Here is a 21,590-nt window from a genome sequence, read left to right as displayed (position 1 = left end):
GAAGAGAAACCATTTTCATAGACTTCAGAGCAGATATTTGTGTTGTATCACACAAACCCCACCAATGTCAGCATGATACTCTTAGGAAATTCAAGCACAGGTTTGCAAGTCTTGAGAGGTTGAATCTTTCTAAAATTATAGAGATAGAAAAGGAACATGCGTACAAATTCCTTTGGGTAGCTTTATTATAAAATTGAGCTCACCTAAAAGTCAAATAAAATACACAATGATTGTATATTATATTAATACATTGAGGTAGGTTATGTTTATTGTTGTAAAGTATTGTCATGCTTACACTTTTAATTTTTTTGTAGAGAGGAAGAAAGAGAGAGTGAGTGAGTGTGGGGCAGTGGAGGGGCAGAGAGAGGGAGAGAGAGAGAGAATCTCAAGCAGGCTCCATGCCCAGTGTGGAACCCGATGTCGGGCTCGATCTCACAACACTGAGATCATGACTTGAGCCGCAATCAAGAGTTGAACACTTAACTGACTGAGCCACCCAGGCGCCCCCTGTCATGCTTACATTTTCTATGGATGTTTAGAGTCATTGGAGTTGATTGAATAATTGTAATTTATGAAGGAATTTTGCAAATTGAATCAGGAAAATTTTGCAGTCTCGTATTTTGTATTATTACAATTTACTAAATAAAATGTACTTCATGTGTTATTTTTCATTAATTGAGGTTTCTAATAAAAAAAGAATTAAAATAGTTTTATATGATCTGCTTGATAGTGTGGTTTCCAAAAAGTTATTTGTCCAAAAGTGGAATATGTAAATGGGGAATGAAAGAATATTTTTTTTGAAAAAACCACATCTTATGAAAGGCTCTAAAATTCTTTTCTAAAAAATTACATAATGAAAAAAATAAAGAATTATATAAGGGGTAATCAACTCTAATTATCAGTGGTTCCAGTATATTTGCTGCTGGACTCAAACAATTAGTTTATTCATTAATTTAACAAATGTCTGTTGAGAAATTAGTATGAACCAGGGCATAATTTAATTACTGGGGATGAAGCTGTTAGTAAAGAAGACAAAGCTGCTCTTCTTGTGCAGTATACATTCTAGGTAGATAGGTGAATGAATAAACAAGCTAACAAAAAAGTAAATAGAAATAGTTGAGGAGTGATCAGGACTATGAAGAATAAAGCAAGTTGCGAAGAGTGTCCATGGGGAGTGGGGAGACTATGATATGGTAACATTTAAGCAAAGACCTGAGGGAAGTGAGGAAGCTTTCTGAGCATTGGCAGCAGCAAGTACAAAGACCCTAAGGCAAGAGGGAGCATGGATTATCCAGGAACAGCAGGGAACTTAGTGTAAGTGAAGTGGAAGAAGCAAGTAGGAGAGTGGCAAGACATGACATAGCTCATCTGAAAGTAAAGTGTCCCTGCATGAGGGGCACTAGTCATTTTGTAGTACTTCCAGAGAGAAAAACAGATAATGTTATCATAATGCATTCATCTTACACAGTTGAAGAGTTGGTAGTCCTATACAGAAAAATTGAAAAATTTCTTTGTTATCAATTGATCGTTGTATGGTGACTAACATAACATAATAAAATAAAATAAAATAAATAAAATAAAATGAGTCTGAAGTTGTTAGGGACAAACATAAGTTCTAGTCAACCATTATATATACCACATGGTATATATATCCTATTTGGCATGTGGTTTATTGGATATTTGTGATGACTCTTTCAGACTCACATATTTACAAATGACTTTGTATATTTTACTACATATGTACTAATGTCATAGAATTTAATCTTCTGTAGAAGGTCAAGCCAAAGTGCTAGCAGTTTTTTGTTGAAATGAACGATAACAATTAAAGCTTTAAAGAAATTTGTAAAGGTCTAGTAATAAAAACTCAGCAGATGAAGTTAAAGCAAAGGGACTATTTTTGAATGCCATATCTAGGGTTGATGTTTATTATTAGATGGTATGTTTAAAAGAATTTTAGTGTTTTTGATTCATCTTTTCTGCACTCATACCATTTAGCAAATTAATGGGACATATGTCATGGTTTTTGTAAAAAAAAAAAAAAAGACCATTGGGTGTCATGATTCAGTTTCTGTTTGGACATCCCTGGCTTTCATTAAACCACGTTTATTATCATGAATAAATATTACCGTGTTTTCAAAAAAAATTGATCATGCTGTCTTATACTCTGGTCTTCTTGCTTTTGAAAATTATTCTGTGACCATACATTTTCTACCAAACGGTACCAAAGATAGAAAAATTAATTCCTTTGAAATATTATACATTTGTAGCTCTGAATAAATGTGCCCCAAAAAGCATACACCTTTATTTAAAAATTTATGTAATGTTTTTCTTCATTTTGGTCTTTTGAAATAGTTTTTCAACTAGAGAAAAAAATGACAGACATAAATTTATATTCTGATACTTAAATTGATTTTTTGAACTTTTTTATTAGAAACTAGGCATACTGCATCCAACTCCTTGAACAAATTTTCCACTCCTATGTATATGTGCACATATGGGCTTGCATATGCTTCTATTCATGAGTTTGTGTATTCCATGGTTTACATATAGGCTTGCATTGCCATAAACTAGAGTACATATAACATGTAATTAATAAGGTTTATTATGAGCAAGGCCCCAAAATTCTTAAGGTCCCCCTTGGTCATCCTTGTTTGGATATCACATGTTTGGAATACTATTTTCTTTTTTAGATGATAGACTTTGGAATAGGAAATGGTATTGCCTCAATCATTTAGGTGCAGGGCAGGCATTGAAGTGTCATGTGGTTCAGTCATATGTGGAATTTAAGAAACAAAACAAATGATCAAAGAGAACAAGTGACAAACAGAAAACAGACTCTTAATTACAGAGAACTTGTGGTTGCCAGTTGGTGAGTTGAGTGGGGGGATGGGTGAAAGGGATAAAGGGAATTAAGAGTTACCAACTTCCAGTTACAAAATAAATAAGCCATGGAAATGAAAAGTACAGCATAGGGAATATAGTCAATAAGATGGTAATAATGGTATTTGGTGACAGATGGTGCCTATAATTATTGTGGTGAGCACTGAGTAGTGTATAGAATTCGGATCATTACTTGTACACCTGAACTAATATAACACTAAATGTTAATTATACTTTGATTAAAAAAATGTGAGTCATTGCATGTTGGAGATCTGAGAGGAATGAAACTAGGTCATTGTGGATCCTACAATTTAAGAGGCAAATCCTAGAGACAATTTTACCTTCTCAACCACCTTCTTGAATGCAGTTTTAACTTCTTTGTTCCTCAGGCTATATACCAGGGGTTTCAGCATGGGGATGACCATAGTGTAGAACACAGATGTGATTTTGTCTGTGTCCATGGAATGGCTGGAGCTGGGCTGGGAGTACATGAAGATGGCTGTCCCATCGAAAGTGGACACTGAAGTGAGGTGGTAAGTGCAGGTGGATAAGACCTTCTGATATCCCTCAGCTGAGTGCATCTTCAGGATGGTGACAAAAATGAACAGGTAGGAAATCAAGATAATGAGGAGAGCAATAAGAATATTGAAACTTGCTGCAACAACAAGAACCAGCTCACTGACATGTCTATCAGAGCAAGGGAGAGCCATGACTGCTGGAACATCACAGAAAAAGTGATGGACTAGATTGGACATGCAGAAAGAGAGACTGAATGTGTCCCGAATGGGGTTGGAGGCATTTAGGAAACCACAAACGTAGGAGCCTATGGCAAGATGTGCACACACACTGGTCGTCATTATGGTGGTGTAATGTAGGGGTTTACAGATGGCTGTGTAGCTGTCATAGGCCATTGGAGCCAAAAGTAGGTTTTCACAGTGGCAAAGGCTACAAAAAAGAACATCTGAGCAACACATGCATTGTAGGATGATGACCTTGTCTCCTATAAGTAATCCAGCCATGACCTTGGGAGTGACAGCTGTAGAGTAACAAAAGTCCACCAGAGACAGGCTACTGAGGAAAAAGTACATGGGTATGTGGAGATGGGAGTCCAAGAGAATTAGCATCATCATCCCCAGGTTCCCAACCACATTGATGAGGTAAATGAGGGTGAACATGATAAAGAGGGGGATCTGCAGCTCTGGGGCATTGGTTGGTCCCAGCAGGATGAATTCAGTCACTTCCGTGTTGTTTTCCATGGGTGTTGTTGGGGAATCACAGGAAGCCCTGTAGCAATGAGAAATAAAGGAACAGAAAGGCAATTTATATGTAATTGAAACAGATACCTGAAGAGAAAGAGAGAGAGAGAGACAGAGAGGAGAAAGAAAGAAAAAAAAGAAAGAAAGATGATAGATGTGCATTTTTTCATCATAGCAGTAATTCTTACTTCCAAATTATTCAAGTCTCTAGTATGAACTTGACAACAAAATTTAATGAATGAATTACCTATATACATTGATGAAACTAAAGGATCTTTGTGGATCATCTCCCACCTTCTAATTTTTGTAAATCTGTAAACTGAGATGTGGAAAAAGGAATGTCTTGATCAAGATGGCAGGTCTGGAATCAAATATATCTGTCATTTCAGTTCCACGAGCTTGTAAATTTTGACACTTCTATGTTGCTTGTGTGTCAAGAACTGCTCTAGACAGTATGTGTGTATTCATTTATTTTTCTCAAAGACCCAACGAGATTGACTAGTAATTAAGCCCATTTAAGTTATGAGGCACAGAGGTTGAATAATGTATCTAATTTATAAAATTATTACTGCCAAACCAAGTTTTATACCCAAAGATTTGTTCTTTAGTCCACTGGTTTTAATTTTTAAAACATTGAGTTTAACTCAATTTACAATTACTCATTGACTCTGTCATCCCAAAATCAGTGTTAGGGGCTTTATACTTAGGCAACTGAGGCATATAAGCAGAGTAGATGTCGTAGGGTAACTGGAGCAGTAGGGCATATACAACCAGCAGAGGCAATTCGGAGAGCAAGGCACAGCATCCGGTGTAGAGCTTGGGCTCTGGGAAGAGGTGCACATCAGCCCTACCATTGACTATTGAAGGGGTATTGGTTCCAATCTCAGTGCCTAGACCTGATTTTCTCCATACACAAAATGAAGATTGTCATGAGATCTACCTCAAGATATTGTCTTGTTTTTTAGTTTTTTTTTTTAATTCAAGTTTTTATTTAAATTCTAGTTAGTTAACAAATATGGTAAAATTAGTTTCAGGTGTAGAACTTAGTGATTCATCACTTATATATAACACCCAGTGCTTACCACAAGTGCCCTCCTTAATACCCATCACCCAATTAGCCCATCCACCACCCACCTTCCGCCATCAACCCTCAGTTTGTTCTCCATCATTAAGAGTCTCTTATGGTGTGCCTCGCTCTCTCTCTCTCTTTCCTTATAGAAATAAAGAGATAAGGCATTATAAACAATGAGCAAAATGCTGGGTGTTTAGCATGGCCTAATATATAAGTTAGCTGTAGTATTGTCCTTAGGATGGAATGATAGCCCTTATGTTTGTTTGAGAAAGGTGGGTGGTGACGTGCAGAAATTCAGGGATGGATGAGTTCTGAAGTTTATAGCCTCTCTTCATTTCCTTGTTCTCACGCACTTGGTCCACTGATGATTTTGTCCCCTCCAGTGTTCCTCAGTCTGTCTGTCCTCTGTCAGCTTGAGTGGCTGTTCTAGCCATTCCAAATGAGCCATTCTTTTGCTTAATTTCTTTCTTAAAATCCATATTTTAGCATGAGTCAAAGAATGTCCTTTCTGAAACTCATTCTTCCTCTCATTACTATCATCTCATGGTTGAATCACCAAGATCAAGGGCTGAAAGGTCCTGGTTTGTTGGCTGCCTTTAGCCTGCAGGTCTGTTTTGGTAGTGAGCTCCACATTTAAATTTTTTTTATGGGATATGTTCTTGTGTAGGAACAGTGCCTTAAATCTTCTGAATTTGAATTTGAAGGCTTTAGAAAGACATCTCTTCAGCTAATCATTCTCCACCACTGTCCTCCCGCTTCTGCAAATCTTTCCTCTACAAGCCCAGGGTCTAAAGTCATTAAGTTTGTCAACCTCTGACAGTCATAACCACTCTTAGAATGTGGCATGTTGTGGAGAAAGGGGAACCCTCTTATGCTGTTGGTGGGAATGCAAGTTGGTACAGCCACTTTGGAAAACAGTGTGGAGGGGCCTCAAAAAATTAAAAATAGAGCTACCCTATGACTCAGGAATTGCACTCCTGGGTATCTACCCCTAAGACACAGATGTAGTGAAAAGAAGGGCCCTGTGCACCTCCATGTTCATAGCAGCAAGGTCCACAATAGCCAAACTGTGGAAAGAGCCAGGATGCCCTTCAACAGATGAATGGATAAAGAAGATGTGGTCCATATAGACAATGGAATATTACTCAGCCATCAGAAAGGATGAATACCCAACTTTTACATCAACATGGATGAGACTGGAGGAGCTTATGCTAAGTGAAATAAGTCAAGCAGAGAAAGTCAATTATCATATGGTTTCACGTATTTGTGGAATGTAAGGAATAGCATGGAGGACATTAGGAGAAGGAAGGGAAAAATGAGGGGGGGGAAATCGGAGGGAGAGATGAACCATGAGAGACTATGGACCCCAGGAAACAAACTGAGGGTTTCAGTGGGGAGGGAGGTGGGGTGATGGGTTAGCCCGGTGATGGGTATTAAGGAGGGCACATATTGCATGGAGCACTGGGTGTTATAAGAAAACAATGGATCGTGGATCACCACATCAAAAACTAATGATGTATGGTGACTAACATAACATAAAAAAAAAAAAAAAACAACAAAAAACAATTGCCACACTCCATTTCCTTCTGACAAATTTCCCACTGCAAGTGTGTATGTGCCTACATGGGGCACATATATGTGCTTTGTTCATGGGCTTGTTTGGGCTCCTGTTTGACATATATTTTTGCATTGGCATGTGGCAGAGAAACAGTAAGTGCAAAAGTGAATAAATCAAATATTACTAGTCAGGTTTGACAAGTGGGTCCCCAAATTTCTAATGCTTCCCATTAGCCACCCTCATTCAAGTATTATATTTCTGAATATGTTTTCTTTTTACAAGACAATAGACTTTTGAAGAGATAAGGCTGTTACGTTAAGAATTTAAAAGCAGCATGAGACTTAAAAAGTAGCTCATTGCATGGGCAAAGTCTGAGTGGAATTAAACAAAATTATTATGCATACTGTAATGTTAAATGGCCAATCCTATAGAAAAATTTGCCTTTTCTACCACCTTCTTGAATGCACACTTGACCTCTTTGTTCCTCAGGCTATAGACCACAGGATTCAGCATGAGGATGACCATAGAATAAAACACAGCTGCCATTTTGTCTGTGTCCATGCAATGGCTGGAGCTGGGCTGTAAATACATGAAGATGACTGTCACATAGAAGATGGACACTGCAGTGAGGTGGGAAGCACAGGTGGATAAAGCCTTTTGGTGCCCTCGAGCTGATTGCATTTTCAAGATGGTTATAAATATGAATACGTAGGAAATCAATATAACCAGAAGAGCAAAAAGGGCATTAAAGCTTGACATAAAAACAAGAACCACCTCACCAATGTGTTTACCAGAGCAAGAGAGAGCCATGACCGCCGGCACATCACAGAAAAAGTGATGGATCAGATTGGAATTACATAAAGACAGACTGAATATGTCCCCAACATGGAAGGAGGCATTCAGAAAACCACAGATATAGGAGCCTATGGCCAGAGGAGCACACACACCTGTCGTCATGATGGTGGTGTAATGCAGGGGTTTGCACACGGCCACGTAGCGGTCATAAGCCATTGAGGCTAAGAGATAATTTTCCACAGTGGCAAAGGCTACAAAAAAGAACATTTGAGTAGCACATGCATTGTAGGAGATGACCTTGTCTCCTATAAGTAATCCAGCCATGACCTTGGGAGTGACGGCTGTAGAGTAACAAAAGTCCACCAGAGACAGATTACTGAGGAAAAAGTACATGGTTGTGTGGAGACGGGAGTCCAAGAAAATCAGCACCATCATCCCCAGGTTCCCAACCACATTGATTAGGTAAATGAGAGTGAACATGATAAAGAGGGGGATCTGCAACTCTGTGGCATGGGTTAGTCCCAGCAGGAGGAACTGTGTCCCTTCTGTGCTGTTATCCATGGATGTTATTTAGGAACTATTAGATGTCCTGTAGCAATGAGAATAAAGGAGAAAAGTAAGAAACAAAATTCTAGTGAAATTGAAATGTGTAAATACCATGTGCATTATTTCATTAATAATCTATACTTCAAAATAATCCTGGTCTAATGTTAAGGGCTTTACATATAAGTGTGTGTGTGTGTGTGTGTGTGTGTGTGTGTGTGTGTTTGTATACAGTGGGTACTATTAGTATTTTTATTTTACCATTAAGGAATTAGGGATTTGAGAAGTTATATGATATTTTACAATTATATAGCTAGTATGAAGAAGATTCAAGTTTGAAACTCAGTTTTGACTTAGTTTGAAACTCAGTTTTGACTTAATCAGAATCTGTGTGCTTTTATCCCCCTCACAGACAGCATACCTAAAAGTGCCAGTGATAATAAGGATGAGATTATAGGACAACGGTTAAACTACAGTTTGATCTTGCTAATTCATTTAGTCCCCTGTGTAGCTTAAAGAAGATTCACTTCACACTTAACCTCCCCTCTTTGTTTTACCTCCAATGAGAGACCAACTGATAGTGAACAAAATGAAATTATTATGTACTCAAGTAGAGTGTCATCTATCTTATTTTTTATAAGGAAGTAGCAGGATATTTCACTAGTATCATTAAACCCCCTACTAATGGAAGTTTTGTCACTTACACTCCGCCTCAACTATTTTTTTTATTTTATTATGTTATGTTAGTCACCATACAATACATCATTAGTTTTTGATGTAGTGTTCCACGATTCATTGTTTTCATATAACGCCCAGTGCTCCATGCAGTACGTGCCCTGCTTAATACCCATCACCAGGCTAACCCATCCCCCCACGCCCCTCCCCTCTAAAACCCTGAGTTTGTTTCTCAGAGTCCATAGTCTCTCATGGCTCATCTCTCGCTCCGATTTCCCCCCTTCATTTTTCCCTTCCTTCTCCTAGTGTCCTCCATGATATTCCTTATGTTCCACAAATACGTGAAACCATATGATAATTGACTTTCTCTGCTTGACTTATTTCACTTAGCATAAGCTCCTCCAGTTCCATCTATGTTCATGTAAAAGTTGGGTATTCATCCTTTCTGATGGCTGAGTGATATTCCATTGTATATGTGGACCACATCTTCTTTATCCATTCATCTGTTGAAGGGCATCTCGGCTCTTTCCACAGTCTGGCTATTGCAGACATTGCTGCTATGAACATGGAGGTGCACAGGGCCCTTCTTTTCACTACATCTGTGTCTTAGGGGTAGATACCCAGGAGTGCAATTGCTGGGTCATAGGGTAGCTCTATTTTTAATTTTTTGAGGCCCCTCCACACTGTTTTCCAAAGTGGCTGTACCAACTTGCATTCCCACCAACAGTGTAAGAGGGTTCCCCTTTCTCCACAACCTCTCCAACATTTGTTGTTTCTTGCCCTGTCCATTTTTGCCATTCTAACTGGTGTAAGGTGGTATCTCAATGTGGTTTTGATTTGAATTTCCTTGATGGCTAATGATGATGAACATTTTTTCATGTGTCTGTTAGCCATTTGTATGCCTTCTTTGGAGAAGTGTCTGTTCATGTCCTCTGCACATTTTTTGACTTGATTATTTGTTTTTTGGGTGTTGAGTTTGAGAAGTTCTTTATAGATCTTGGATACCAGCCCTTTGTCAGTAGTGTCATTTGCAAATATCTTCTCCCATTCTGTGGGTTGCCTCTTTGTTTTGTTGACTGTTTCCGTTTCTGTGCAGAAGTTTTTATCTTGAGGAAGTCCCAAAAGTTCATTTTTGCTTTTGTTTCAGTAGCTTTTGGAGATGTATCTTGAAAGAAATTGCTGTGGCTGATGTCAAAGAGGTTACTGCCTATGTTCTCCTCTGGGATTTTGATGGATTCCTGTCTCACATTGAGGTCTTTCATCCATTTTGAGTTTATCTTTGTGTATGGTGCTAGAGAATGGTCGAGTTTCATTCTTCTGCATGGGGCTGTCCAATTTTCCCAGCACCATTTATTGAAGAGACTGTCTTTTTTCCATTGCATATTTTTTCCTGCTTTGTGGAAGATTATTTGGCCATAGAGTTGAGGGTCCATATCTGGGCTCTCTATTCTGTTCCATTGGTCTATATGTCTGTTTTTGTGCCAGTACCATGCTGCCTTGGTGATCACTGCTTTGTAATACAGCTTGAAATTGGGCAACATCATGCCCCCAGCTTTGTTTTTCTTTTTCAACATTTCCTTGGCGATTCGGGGTCTTTTTTTATTCCATACAAATTTTAGGATTGTTTGTTCATTCCAGCACTTTGAAAAATATCATTGGAATTTTGATAGGGATTGCATTGAAGGTATAGATTGCTCTGGGTAGCATAGACATTTTAACAATGTTTATTCTTCTGATCCATGAGCATGGAATATTTTTCCATCTTTCTGTGTCTTCTTCAATTTCTTTCATGAGTGTTCTGTAGTTCCTAAAGTATAGATCCTTTACCTCTTTAGTTAGGTTTATTCCGAGGTATCTTATGGTTTTTTGGTGCTATTGTAAATGGAATCGTTTGTCTATTTTCTCTTTCTACAGTTGCATTGTTGGTGTATAAGAAGGCAACTGATTTCTGTGCATTGATTTTGTATCCTGCTACATTTCTGAATTGCTGTATGAGTTCTAATAATTTGGGGGTGGAGTCGTTTGGATTTTCCTTATAAAGTATCATGTCATGTGCGAAAAGAGAGTTTGACTTCTTCTTTGCCAATGTGAATACTTTTTATTTCTTTTTGTTGTCTGATTGCTGTTGCAAGGACTTCTAGTACTATGTTGAACAATAGTGGCGAGAGTGGGCATCCTTGACGTGTTCCTGATCTTAAGGGAAAGGCTCTCAGCTTTACCCCATTGAGGAAGATATTCGCTGTGTGTTTTTCACAGATGGATTTTATGAACTTGAGGAATGTTCCCTCTATCCCTATACTCTGAAGAGTTTTCATCAGGAAAGGATGCTGTGTTTTGTCAAATGCTTTTTCTGCATCAATTGAGAGGACCATATCGTTCTTCTCTCTTCTCTTATTAATGTGTTCTATCACATTGATTTGAGAATGTTGAACTACCCTTGCAGCCTGGGGATAACTCCCACTTAGTCGTTGTGGATGATCCTTTTAATGTATTGTTGGATCCTATTAGCTAGGATTTTGTTGAAGATTTTGGAATCCATATTCACCAGAGATATCAGTCTGAAATTCTTCTTTTTGATGGGGTCTTTGCATGGTTTGGGGATTAAGGTAATGCTGGCCTCATAGAATGAGTTTGGAAGTTTTCCTTCTGTTTCTGTTTTTTGAAACAGCTTCAGGAGAATAGGTATTATTTCTTCTTTGAATGTTTGGTAGAATTCCCCAGGGAATCCATCAGGCCCTGGACTCTTGTTTTTTGGGATGCTTTTGATCACTGCTTCAATCTCGTTACTGGTTATCGGCCTATTCAGGTTGTCAATTTCTTCCTGTTTCAGTCTTGGCAGCTTATAGGTTTCGAGGAAGGCATCCATTTCATCCAGATTGCTCAGTTTATTGGCATATAGTTGTTGATAATAATTTCTAATAATTGTTTCTATTTCCTTGGTGTTAGTCGTGATCTCTCCCCTTTCATTCATAATTTTATTAATTTGGGTCCTTTCTTTTTTCTTTTGGATAAGTCTGGCCAGTTGTTTATTGATCTTATTAATTCTTTCAAAGAACCAACTTCTAGCTTCATTGATCTGATCTACTGTGTTTCTAGTTTATAATTCATTGATCTCTTCTCTAATCTTAATTTTTTCTCTTCTAATGCGTGGCTTCGGCATCATTTGTTGCTTTTTCTCTGTTCTTTAAGGTGTCGAGTTAGTTGGTGAATTCGGGATTTTTCTTTTTTTTTTTTTTTTTTTTGAGTGAGGCTTGGATGGCTGTGTATTTCCCCCTTAGAACCGCCTTTGCAGTATCCCATACATTTTGTACTGATGTGTTTTCATTCTCATTGGTTTCCATTAATTGTTTAAGTTCTTTGATTTCCTGGTTAACCCAAACATTCTTGAGCAGAGTGGTCTTTAGCTTCCAAATGTTTGAATTTCTGCCAAATTTTTTCTTGTGATTGAGTTCCAGTTTTAAAGCATTGTGGTCTGAGAATATGCAGGGAATAATCTCAATCTTTCTGTATCAGTTGAGACCTGATTTGTGACCCAGTATGTGGTCTATTCTGAGAAAGTTCCATGTGCGCTCGAGAAGAATGAATATTCTGTTGTTTTAGGGTGGGATGTTCTGTGTATCTATGCGGTCCATCTGGTCCAGTGTGTCATTCAAAATTCTTGTTTCTTTGTTGATTTTCTGCTTAGATGATTTGTCTATTGCTGAGAGTGGAGTATTGAGGTCTTTTACAATTAATATTATTATCAAAATGACTCTTTATTTTGGTGAACAGTTGGCTTATGTCGATGGCTGCTCCCATGTTGGGGCATAGATATTTACAATTGTTAGGTCTTCTTGTTGGATAGACCCTTTAAGAATGATACAGTGTCCTTCTGTGTCTCTACAGTCTTTAGTTTAAAATCTAATTTGTGTGATATAAGAATTGCTCCCACAGCTTTCTTTTAAGGTCCACTGGCAGGGAAGATGGATTGCCATCCCTTCACTTTCAGTCTGGATGTATCTTTAGGTTCAAAATGAGTCTCTTGTAGACAGCATATGGATGGGTCCTGTCTTTTTATCCAATCTGCAACCCTGTACCATTTTATGGGAGCATTTAGGCCATTCACATTGAAAGTGATTATTGAAAGATATGAATTAATTGTCATCATGTTGTCTGTGAAGACCTTGTTTTTATAGATTTTCCCTATAAATTTCTGTTGTATATCACTCTTGGGGTGTTTCTCCTTTTATAGAACCCCCCTTAATATTTCTTGCAGGGCCAGCTTAGTGGTCACATATTCTTTCAGTTTCTGCCAGTCTTGGAAGCTCTGCATCTCTCCATCCATTCTAAATGAGAGCCTTGCCAGATGAAGTATTCTTGGCTGCATGTTCTTCTCGTTTAGTACCCTGAATATGTCCTGCCAGACCTTTCTGGCTTGCCAGGTCTCTGTGGATAGGTCTGACACTATTCTGATGTTCCTCCTCTGTATGTAAGGAATCTCTTACCCCTAACTGCCCTTGAGATGGTTTCCTTGGTTCTAAGATTTGCGAGTTTTACTATTACGTGCCAGGGTGGTGTTGATCTGTTTTCCTTGATCTTGGGAGAGGTCCTTTCTGCCTCTAGGACACGAATGTTTGTTTCATTCCCCAAGTTAGGGAAGTTCTCAGCTATGATTTGCTCAAATATATCTTCTAGTCCTCTCTCTCTCTCCACCCCCTCTGGGATTCCAATAATTCTGACATTGGAATGCTTCATGGTGTCACTTATTTCTCTGATTCTATTTTCATGGATTTCCCTGGCCTCTTCTTTTCCCTTTTTATCTATTAAATTGTCTTCCAGGTCACTAATTTGTTCTTCTGCTTCACTTACCCTAGCTGTTAGATTATCTAGATTAGATTTGATCTCACTGATAGCATTTTTAAGTTCCGCCAATTCAGCTTTCATTTCTGCCCTTAGAGACTCTATGTTGCCATTAATTGATTTCTCCATTCTAGCTATTGTCTTCACAATTGCTAGCCTGAATTCCATCTCCGACATTTTGGTTATATCTGCATCCATTTTAAATCTGTGGCATAGGTCATAATCTCTGAGTCTTTCCTATTTTGGGGGTTCCTCCTCCTAGTCATTCTGTTGATGGGTGGTTGAGGGAATGTATAGAGTCCAAATTAATAACCATAACCCTAGCTAGATGCACCTGTTTTCTAGGGACATTAGGGTTGCTGGCCTTTCATTCTCCCAGACTGTCTTCTGGGGGAGGGTCCTGCCACGCTGTTACTCAGGCAACCCTGTTTGGGCAGAGTTGCCCTGCCCCCCCTGTGGCGGGGGATGGGCTCAGTGGGAACTGGTTTTTTGGGGCTTTTGTTCTCTGGCAGCTTTCCCTGGAGGCTTTCTGTGTTTCTTCTGAGAGTCAGAGCAGAAAAGACTGTTTCCAGCCCTCTGCCTCAGAGCAGAGAGATCGCAGTCTCTTCTTCAGTGAGCTCTCCAAACCACACTATCTCTGTTTCTGTCTGTGCTGTAAACTGCAGTCCTGGGGTGTGCACTCCTCTGCAGCGTTCCCAGTCTACACCTCCAGGTCGGGGCTCCTCTCTGCCCTTTGTGCTTCTAAAACCACCAGCCACCCCCAGTTTGCACACGTGCCCTGCCGATCCGGTTTCCTTCCTGGGGGCTGCCCTAAAGTCCTTTCCCCGCTGCTACTGGTCTGTGAGTCTGTGCCCCATCCCCAGCGTGGGAAGCTCTTGCTCACCAGTGGTGTAGGATCCCCACAGCCGGACTCCCTCCCGCTGCCATTTATCCTTTGATATCTCCCTGTGGAATCACTGCTCCCCGCTTCGTACCTCGAAACCAACCACCTGCGATCTTCTGTTTGTAGAGATCCAGATCTTCTTACATCTCAGGCTGATTTCGTGGGTGCTCAGAGTGGTCTGGTAGATATCCAGCTCAATTCCGGGGACCAGTTGGAATAGGGTCCCCTACTCCTTCGCCATCTTTTCCAAATCCCCTCAACTTACTATTTTTGAAAAAATGTTCAAAACATCTATTTATCTGCTCAAACAATAGTATATAGAGCTCCTTTTGCATGAATTATGTTTTTCACTAACAGTGTATATGGAATACAGTGGCTTACCTTGCTCCTTGAAGGGAAGGACCAGTCAGTCCTGAATACTGAGTGTGAAATGAGAAACTCATCCATGAAATAACCCATAAATAATGTAAAGAAGCTACATCTTAGGTATGGCCAAAAGGATCCATGTTCTCTAAGGCAGGAAAAGATGGGTGAAAACATACTAACAAGGACCCAGGAATCTAGGCTCAAGTTCCAAACCTACCATTAATTCCTACTGTGCTCTTGGAGAAGTCACTTGCCTTCTCCTTATTTGTAAGATAAACATAGTAAAAATACTTCTCCTACATATTTTACAGAATTGTGTCTGTAATAGCAAATGAGGGAAGGTCTATAAAATAACTCAGTAAGGGGTTACCATTTTAAAGCCACTCAATACAATTTTTATCTTGAGGTGAGTTCCTTGGCTATGGTTGCAGACTCACAGCAATTCCTCAGGTAGGGAGAAGGCCCGAGTGCAATAACTATTAGCATTCAGATGAACGTATGATGATCACTGAGCCCAGTGTGCAATCTGGTCTCTCTAAAATGATGCCATGTGGACAGTTGTTGCTATTTTAGACACTAATATAAGGCACCTGGAGTGAGTTATAGAGATATGAAGCTCAGGGGATGCTCCTTCAAGAGCATCTATATCTGCTCACCTCACCTTCTTATGGAAGAAGCAGTTAAACTACCAACGGGGACCTAGCTGCCTATATTGAGTGGACATGCACAGTTGTCATCACTTGTTGGTATTTCTTTTTTTTCCTTAAATACATGATTTAGCTATTATTCAGCCTACGCAGGGCCATGTGGGAACATTTTGCACTATCTCTGAAAATTTTCTGTAATTCTGAAAATATTATAAAATTAAATAATTAGGGGCACCTGGGTGGTGCAGTCAGTTGAGCAACCAACTCTTGGTTTCAACTCAGGTCGTGATCTCAGGGTCATAGGATCGAGTCCCACGTCAGACTTGCGCTCAGTGTGTCTGCTTGAGATTTCTTCTCCCCTCCTTCTGCTCCTCCCACTCATGCTCTCTTTCTCTCAAATAAATAAATAAAATCTTAAAAAAATAAAATTAAATAATTAAATTTCAATAAGAGAAACATCACTATAAAGACAGAAGGGAGTCTTTTGATACACTACACTCTCCCACAAATATTTACATGACCATCCTAGTACATTCAAAGAAAACCTTACAAATAGGGAAATGTTGAAGCCTATAATTAGACAGAAACGAAAAATGGAGCCATGAGTGCACATTCCCAGAGGTAGCTTTAGTATAGAATGGGGCTCTTTGAGGAACAAATTAAATACATAAAGATTGTGCATTGCTTTGGGATTTTGAAAGCACGTTATGTTTATTACTGACAAATATTTTCTGGTTTAGATTCTACATGGACATTTTGAATCATTTCAATTAGGTGTATAATCAGTGTATATGAAGTAATTTTCCAAATTAAATCAGACAGCAAACTTTTATATAATTTCATATTAATGTATTTCTGCAATTTACTAAATAGCACTCTGATGTTTACTTGACATTTTAAAAGCTATTACTTCTGACTAAAAATTATAAAATGATTTGAGGTTACCCAACTGTTAAGATTTCCAGGAAATCAAGCCAAAAGTGAGGAGTGCAGGCACTGAGTGAGAACGTCTATTAAAATATCTCAGCAAGGCAAAAAACAAGCTATAATTCAGGAAATGCTTTAGAAGTATATCTAGACTGTTATTTCAGGGAATGAACTACGATCATCAAAGACTCAAAGACTTAACATATAGTACAATTGGGCTTAAACTTAATTTATTCATTTGTTTGATAATTATTTATTAAAGATCTACAATGAATCACATACTCATTTAGGTATTGGTGATCATGTGGTGAATAAAACAGATAAAGTCACCATTCTTATGGAGTTGCAGTCCAGTTAGGAGAGATAACAAAGGAACAGGCAAACAAATATACAACTGATGAGTGTTTATAAGGACTACAAAGAATAATGCGGGGTGAGAAGTTGGTGTATGTGGGAAAGAGAAAGTGATTATTTTTAAAAAAATTTTTATTTAAATTCTATTTAATTAACATATACTGTATTATTTTCAGGGGTAGAATTTAGTGATTCATCAGTTGCATATAACACCCAGGGCTCATTACTTCAAATTCCCTCCTTAATGCCCATCACTCAGTTACCCCATCCTCGCCACCTCCTCTCCAGCAACCCTCAGTTTGTTAGAGTTAAGAGTCTCTTATGGTTTGCCTCCCTCTCTGATTTTATCTTATTTTATTTTTCTTTCCCTTCCCCTATGTTCATCCATTTTGTTTCTTAAGTTGACTATTTTTTAAAGGTGGTCAGAGAAGGTCTCTCTGATAGGGTAATATTTAAGGAGATCCTGAATGGATTAAGGGATGATTCCATTCAGAGGGAAGAGCAAATACAAAGACCCTTAGGGGAAGCATACTTGAGTTGTTAAGAAATAGCAAGAAAATCAGCATGAATAAAGTGGGGGAGAATTCTGGGGGAGGGACAAGAGATGACCTAACACCACTAAAGTATGAAAAAATGGGAAGCATTAACCATTTCAAAGCATTTTCAGACAGAAAAGGGTACATTATTGATATTCTATGTGCATTTTTCAAACATTATGAAAATTGGAGGTTATATGTCAATAATGGAAAATGCTTTTATTTTCCTCCTTTTTTGTATTCCAGATCTTTTGTCCTTTTAAAAATGGTCCTGTTAACATATTGTTGATTCTACAAAATGACTCAGTCAAGATAAAACTCTAACTCCATTTAGGGGCATCTGGGTGGCTCAGTCACTTAAGGGTCTGACTCTTGGTCATGATCTCAGGGTTGTGAGATTGAGCCCTGTGTCAGGCTGGGCGTAGAGCCTGGTTAAGATTCTCCCTCTCCCTCTCCCCTCCCTTCCCCCTTCCCCCTCCCCTTAGCACTCCTATTCTCTCTCTCTCTCAATAAATAAATAAATAAATAAATAAATAAATAAATATCTCCATTTAAATGCAGTATTTATGTGTCTTTAAATAAGAACATCTGAGCAACACATGCATTGTAGGAGATGACCTTGTCCCCTATAAGTAATCCAGCCATGACCTTGGGAGTGACAGCTGTAGAGTAACAAAAGTCCACCAGAGACAGGTTACTGAGGAAAAAGTACATGGGGGTGTGGAGATGGGAGTCCAGTAGGACCAGCATGATCATCCCCAGGTTCCCCCAAACACTGATGAGGTAAACGAGGGTGGACACAATAAAAAGTGGAATCTGAAGTCTGGGTTATCGGTCAGACCCACCAGGAAGAAATCCATCACTTCTGTATTATTCTCCATGGAAATTACTAAATTTTCCATAGTAATGAGAAAGAAAGGAACATTTGGCAAACAGAAAATGGATTGGACTGAAACTTAAATATATAAATACTTTGTTTATTTCACTATGGTAATAGTTTATTCTTCACGATTCTCTGATCTAAAGCATAGATTTGAACAAAGTACTTAGTACTTAGTAGATAAATGATCTACATGGTTACATAGTGTTGCAACCAAAAGATCCTTAAAGGTCACACAACCAACTTCTTATGCGCAAATGAACAAACCAAGGTGCAGAAAGAGGTGATGATTTATCCAAGGTCACATACATTTTCCAAATCAGATCACCTGAGTCTGTTGACAGCTTACATTTATATAGTGCTCATTTCAAGTACACACTTATGTTTAATATGTTTAAATATGCTTAATCCTCTCAACAAATCCACAAATGATTAAGTGTTTGTACAAGTTTACACTAGTGTTAATGGACAGAGTCAAGCTTTGGGCTCAGGTAATGTTATTTCCTAGACCTATGCTCTTAACTGAAATTTTTTTTTCTGTGTGTAAAGCGTCTTTCTTTTTTTTAAATTTAAATTCAATTAGCCAACATATAGTACATCATTAGCTCCAGATGTAATGTTCAGTAATTCATTAGTTGCTTATAATACCCAGTGCTCATCACTTCATGTGCCCTCCTTAATGCCCATCACCCGACTACCCCATCACCCTACCCACCTACCCTCCAGCAACCCTCAGTTGAGGGTTTAATTTTTAATTTGAATTTGGAACTTCTGGAAGTATGTCCATTCTCTGGTGACTACTTTTCTCTACCTCTTATCTACCTTCTCTTTCCTCCTGGCCATTTTGCAACTTCACCCTACATTTCTTTTTTTGTTTTTTTTGCATTTTTAAAATTTTATTATGTTATGTCAATCACCATACATTACATCATTAGTTTTTGATGTAGTGTTATATGATTCATTGTTTGCATATAACACCCAGTGCTCCATTCAATACATGCCCTCTTTAATACCCATCACCAGGCTAACTCATTCCCCCACCCCCCACCCCTCTAGAACCTTCAGTTTGTTTCTTAGAGTCCATAGTCTCTCATGGTTCATCTCCCCCTCTGATTCCCACCCCCTTCATTTTTCCCTTCCTACTATTTTCTTCTTCTTTTTTTTTTAACATATAATGTATTATTTGTTTCAGAGGTACAGGTCTGTGATTCAACAGTCTTACACAATTCACAATGCTGTCCCTAAAGGCATTTGTGTTTATAAATTTCTGACACACATGATAATATAATCTATAACTTTTAAAATAAATAGAATATGCAGTGTTCACTAATAAGGGAATTTTGTATTCAGATATTGATATGTTTCACTTAATCTTCATAACAGTATTAAAATTTGGCACTATTGTCACTATTTTAACAGATGAGAAAACTGAACATTTACTTCCTAGAATTACGTGTCTAATACAAAGCAGATTCAAGACTCAAATGTATCTATGATTAATTTCACAACCTATTCTCTGAATGACTGCCCTGTCAACTTTTCTAGATGTCATGAAAAGGGTGAGATTTGGGGGTAAAGAATATTAAAGGGGTATTATGCTAAGTGAAATAAGTCAGTCAGAAAAAGACAAATACTGTATCATTTCACTCATATGTGGAATTTAAGAAACAAACAGATGGACATAGGGGAAGGGAGGGAAAAATACAATAAGATGAAAATAGAGAGGGAGGCAAACCATAAGTGATGCTGAACTCTAGGGAACAAACCAAGGGTTGCTGGAGGGGAGGATTCCACTTGATGGAATGAGCACTTGGTGTTATATGCAAATGATGAATCACTAAATACTACCCCTGAAACTAAAAAAAAATTTAAAATAAAAAATAAAAAAAGAATATTAAAGGGGAATACAGATCTAAATAATCTCATGAGGATCCTTCTGGGATCTAAAGAGCTGTCAATTCAAACTTTGTGAGCATCACCTACAATGACAGGGAAAGATAGTAAACGGGAGGAAATTACCATCTGCTCAATCAGAATGTCATTCCTCTTATGTCTTTGCCCATCCTTTTTAGCAACATAACAGTGTTTCATGAGTGTCCCTGAACTTCCTACGAAGGGACGTACTTTGTAATTGGACATAAAGTCCCAACTGTTTCAGAAAAATGTTCATGACATTGTACTTTGAGCTCAAATAACTCATAGCATCAACTTCATTGCTCTTTTTACATGTATTATACTTCTCACTGAAAATGTGTATAGAAGACAGAAGCTTATTCACCTGCCCCTTGAAAACAGGTACTGGAAATCTTGATTTTTTAGTCATTGATCTAAAACTCTGCCAGGAAAGAATGTATCAATCCAGTTGGAGACGCTCTCCTTGGGCACTAGTCAAAAGGTGCCCTTAGAATAGTCACTTACTTGATGCCAAACAGTTTCTTTGTGAAATAGAAAATTATTAACACATGGGCATAAGTCATAGAATTGTGGCTATGAATAGCAGATAAAAAGGCTATAAAACAACTCAGGAAAGGGTTGTCATTTTGACTGCATTCAATATAATTTTCATCCTGGAGGTTTTTCTGTCAATGGTTGCAGACTTACAGAAAATCCACAATTTGGGGAAGTCCAGCACATGTACTAACAACTATTCACATTCACATGAGTAAATAAATTACCAAAACAGCTTAGTATATAGTCTGTTCCTTTCAAAATGATGTCAAAGAGAAGAACTACATTGGGATTTTTAGAAGATAATGAATGAGAACCAGAAGGGAGTTTTAGAGGCCTGGAGACCTCAGGGGAACGGGCCCCTGTGAAGACAGCTACGGAGCCTTCTCCTACTACTTAACAAAGAACCAATTAAACCACCTGTGAAGACCTAGCTTAGTTGAGTGAACACACAGATGTATTCACATTTTTTGGTTGCCATTTCTTCCTTTTTTTCAGTTTACGTATAAGTTATTACAGGAAATTTCATGAATTTTAGTGTATAGTCCTGAGAGTTTGGACAAAGGGTGTTTGATCGTGGAAACGCAACACAATCAAAATAAGGAATAGTCCCATTTGCCCCCCAAAATTCCCTGTGTTCTTTTGTAGTGAAACTCCCCTGCCACCCTCAATCCTCAATTTCCTATGGAAGCAATGTCACATAAATGAGGTCACACACTATCTATTTTTTGAGTCTGGCTTGTTTCATTCAGCATAATGTATTTGGGAGATTCATCCACTTGTTGCATGTATCAGTAGTTTGTTTCTTTTTATTGTCGAGTAGTAGTCTATTACATGGATCTAAGCGCATTGTTTACTTCTAGTTTGTATTGATTGCAGTTAAATCTGCTATAAACTTTTGCATACAGAACTATGTATGAACATAGGTTTG

The 21,590-nt window shown here is 38.3% G+C and overlaps 1 protein-coding gene and 1 pseudogene across 1 annotated transcript; both read right to left on the bottom strand.

Annotated features, from left to right (window-relative positions):
* Nucleotides 1-3,191: 3,191 nt before the first annotated feature.
* LOC114215344 (olfactory receptor 5B3-like) lies at nucleotides 3,192-4,136 on the bottom strand (annotated as a pseudogene).
* A 3,041-nt stretch (nucleotides 4,137-7,177) lies between these two features.
* Nucleotides 7,178-8,125, bottom strand: LOC114215345 (olfactory receptor 5B2-like). The gene has a single exon (XM_028111300.1). It carries the CDS (start codon nucleotides 8,120-8,122, stop codon nucleotides 7,178-7,180), a length of 945 nt encoding a protein of 314 aa, XP_027967101.1. The 5' UTR covers nucleotides 8,123-8,125.
* Nucleotides 8,126-21,590: the final 13,465 nt, after the last annotated feature.

This window comes from Eumetopias jubatus, unplaced genomic scaffold, assembly GCF_037043125.1.
Source record: "Eumetopias jubatus isolate StellerSeaLion01/CBP00866 unplaced genomic scaffold, mEumJub1_p1.0 scaffold_13, whole genome shotgun sequence".
NCBI lineage: Eukaryota > Metazoa > Chordata > Mammalia > Carnivora > Otariidae > Eumetopias > Eumetopias jubatus.
The sequence above is the reverse complement of the archived record's forward strand: the minus strand, read 5'-3'. Positions and strand labels throughout refer to the sequence as shown.

Excerpts from the sequence above, each read along its gene's own strand:
- LOC114215345 (XM_028111300.1), bottom strand. The coding sequence starts at position 8,122 with ATGGATAACAGCACAGAAGGGACACAGTTCCTCCTGCTGGGACTAACC.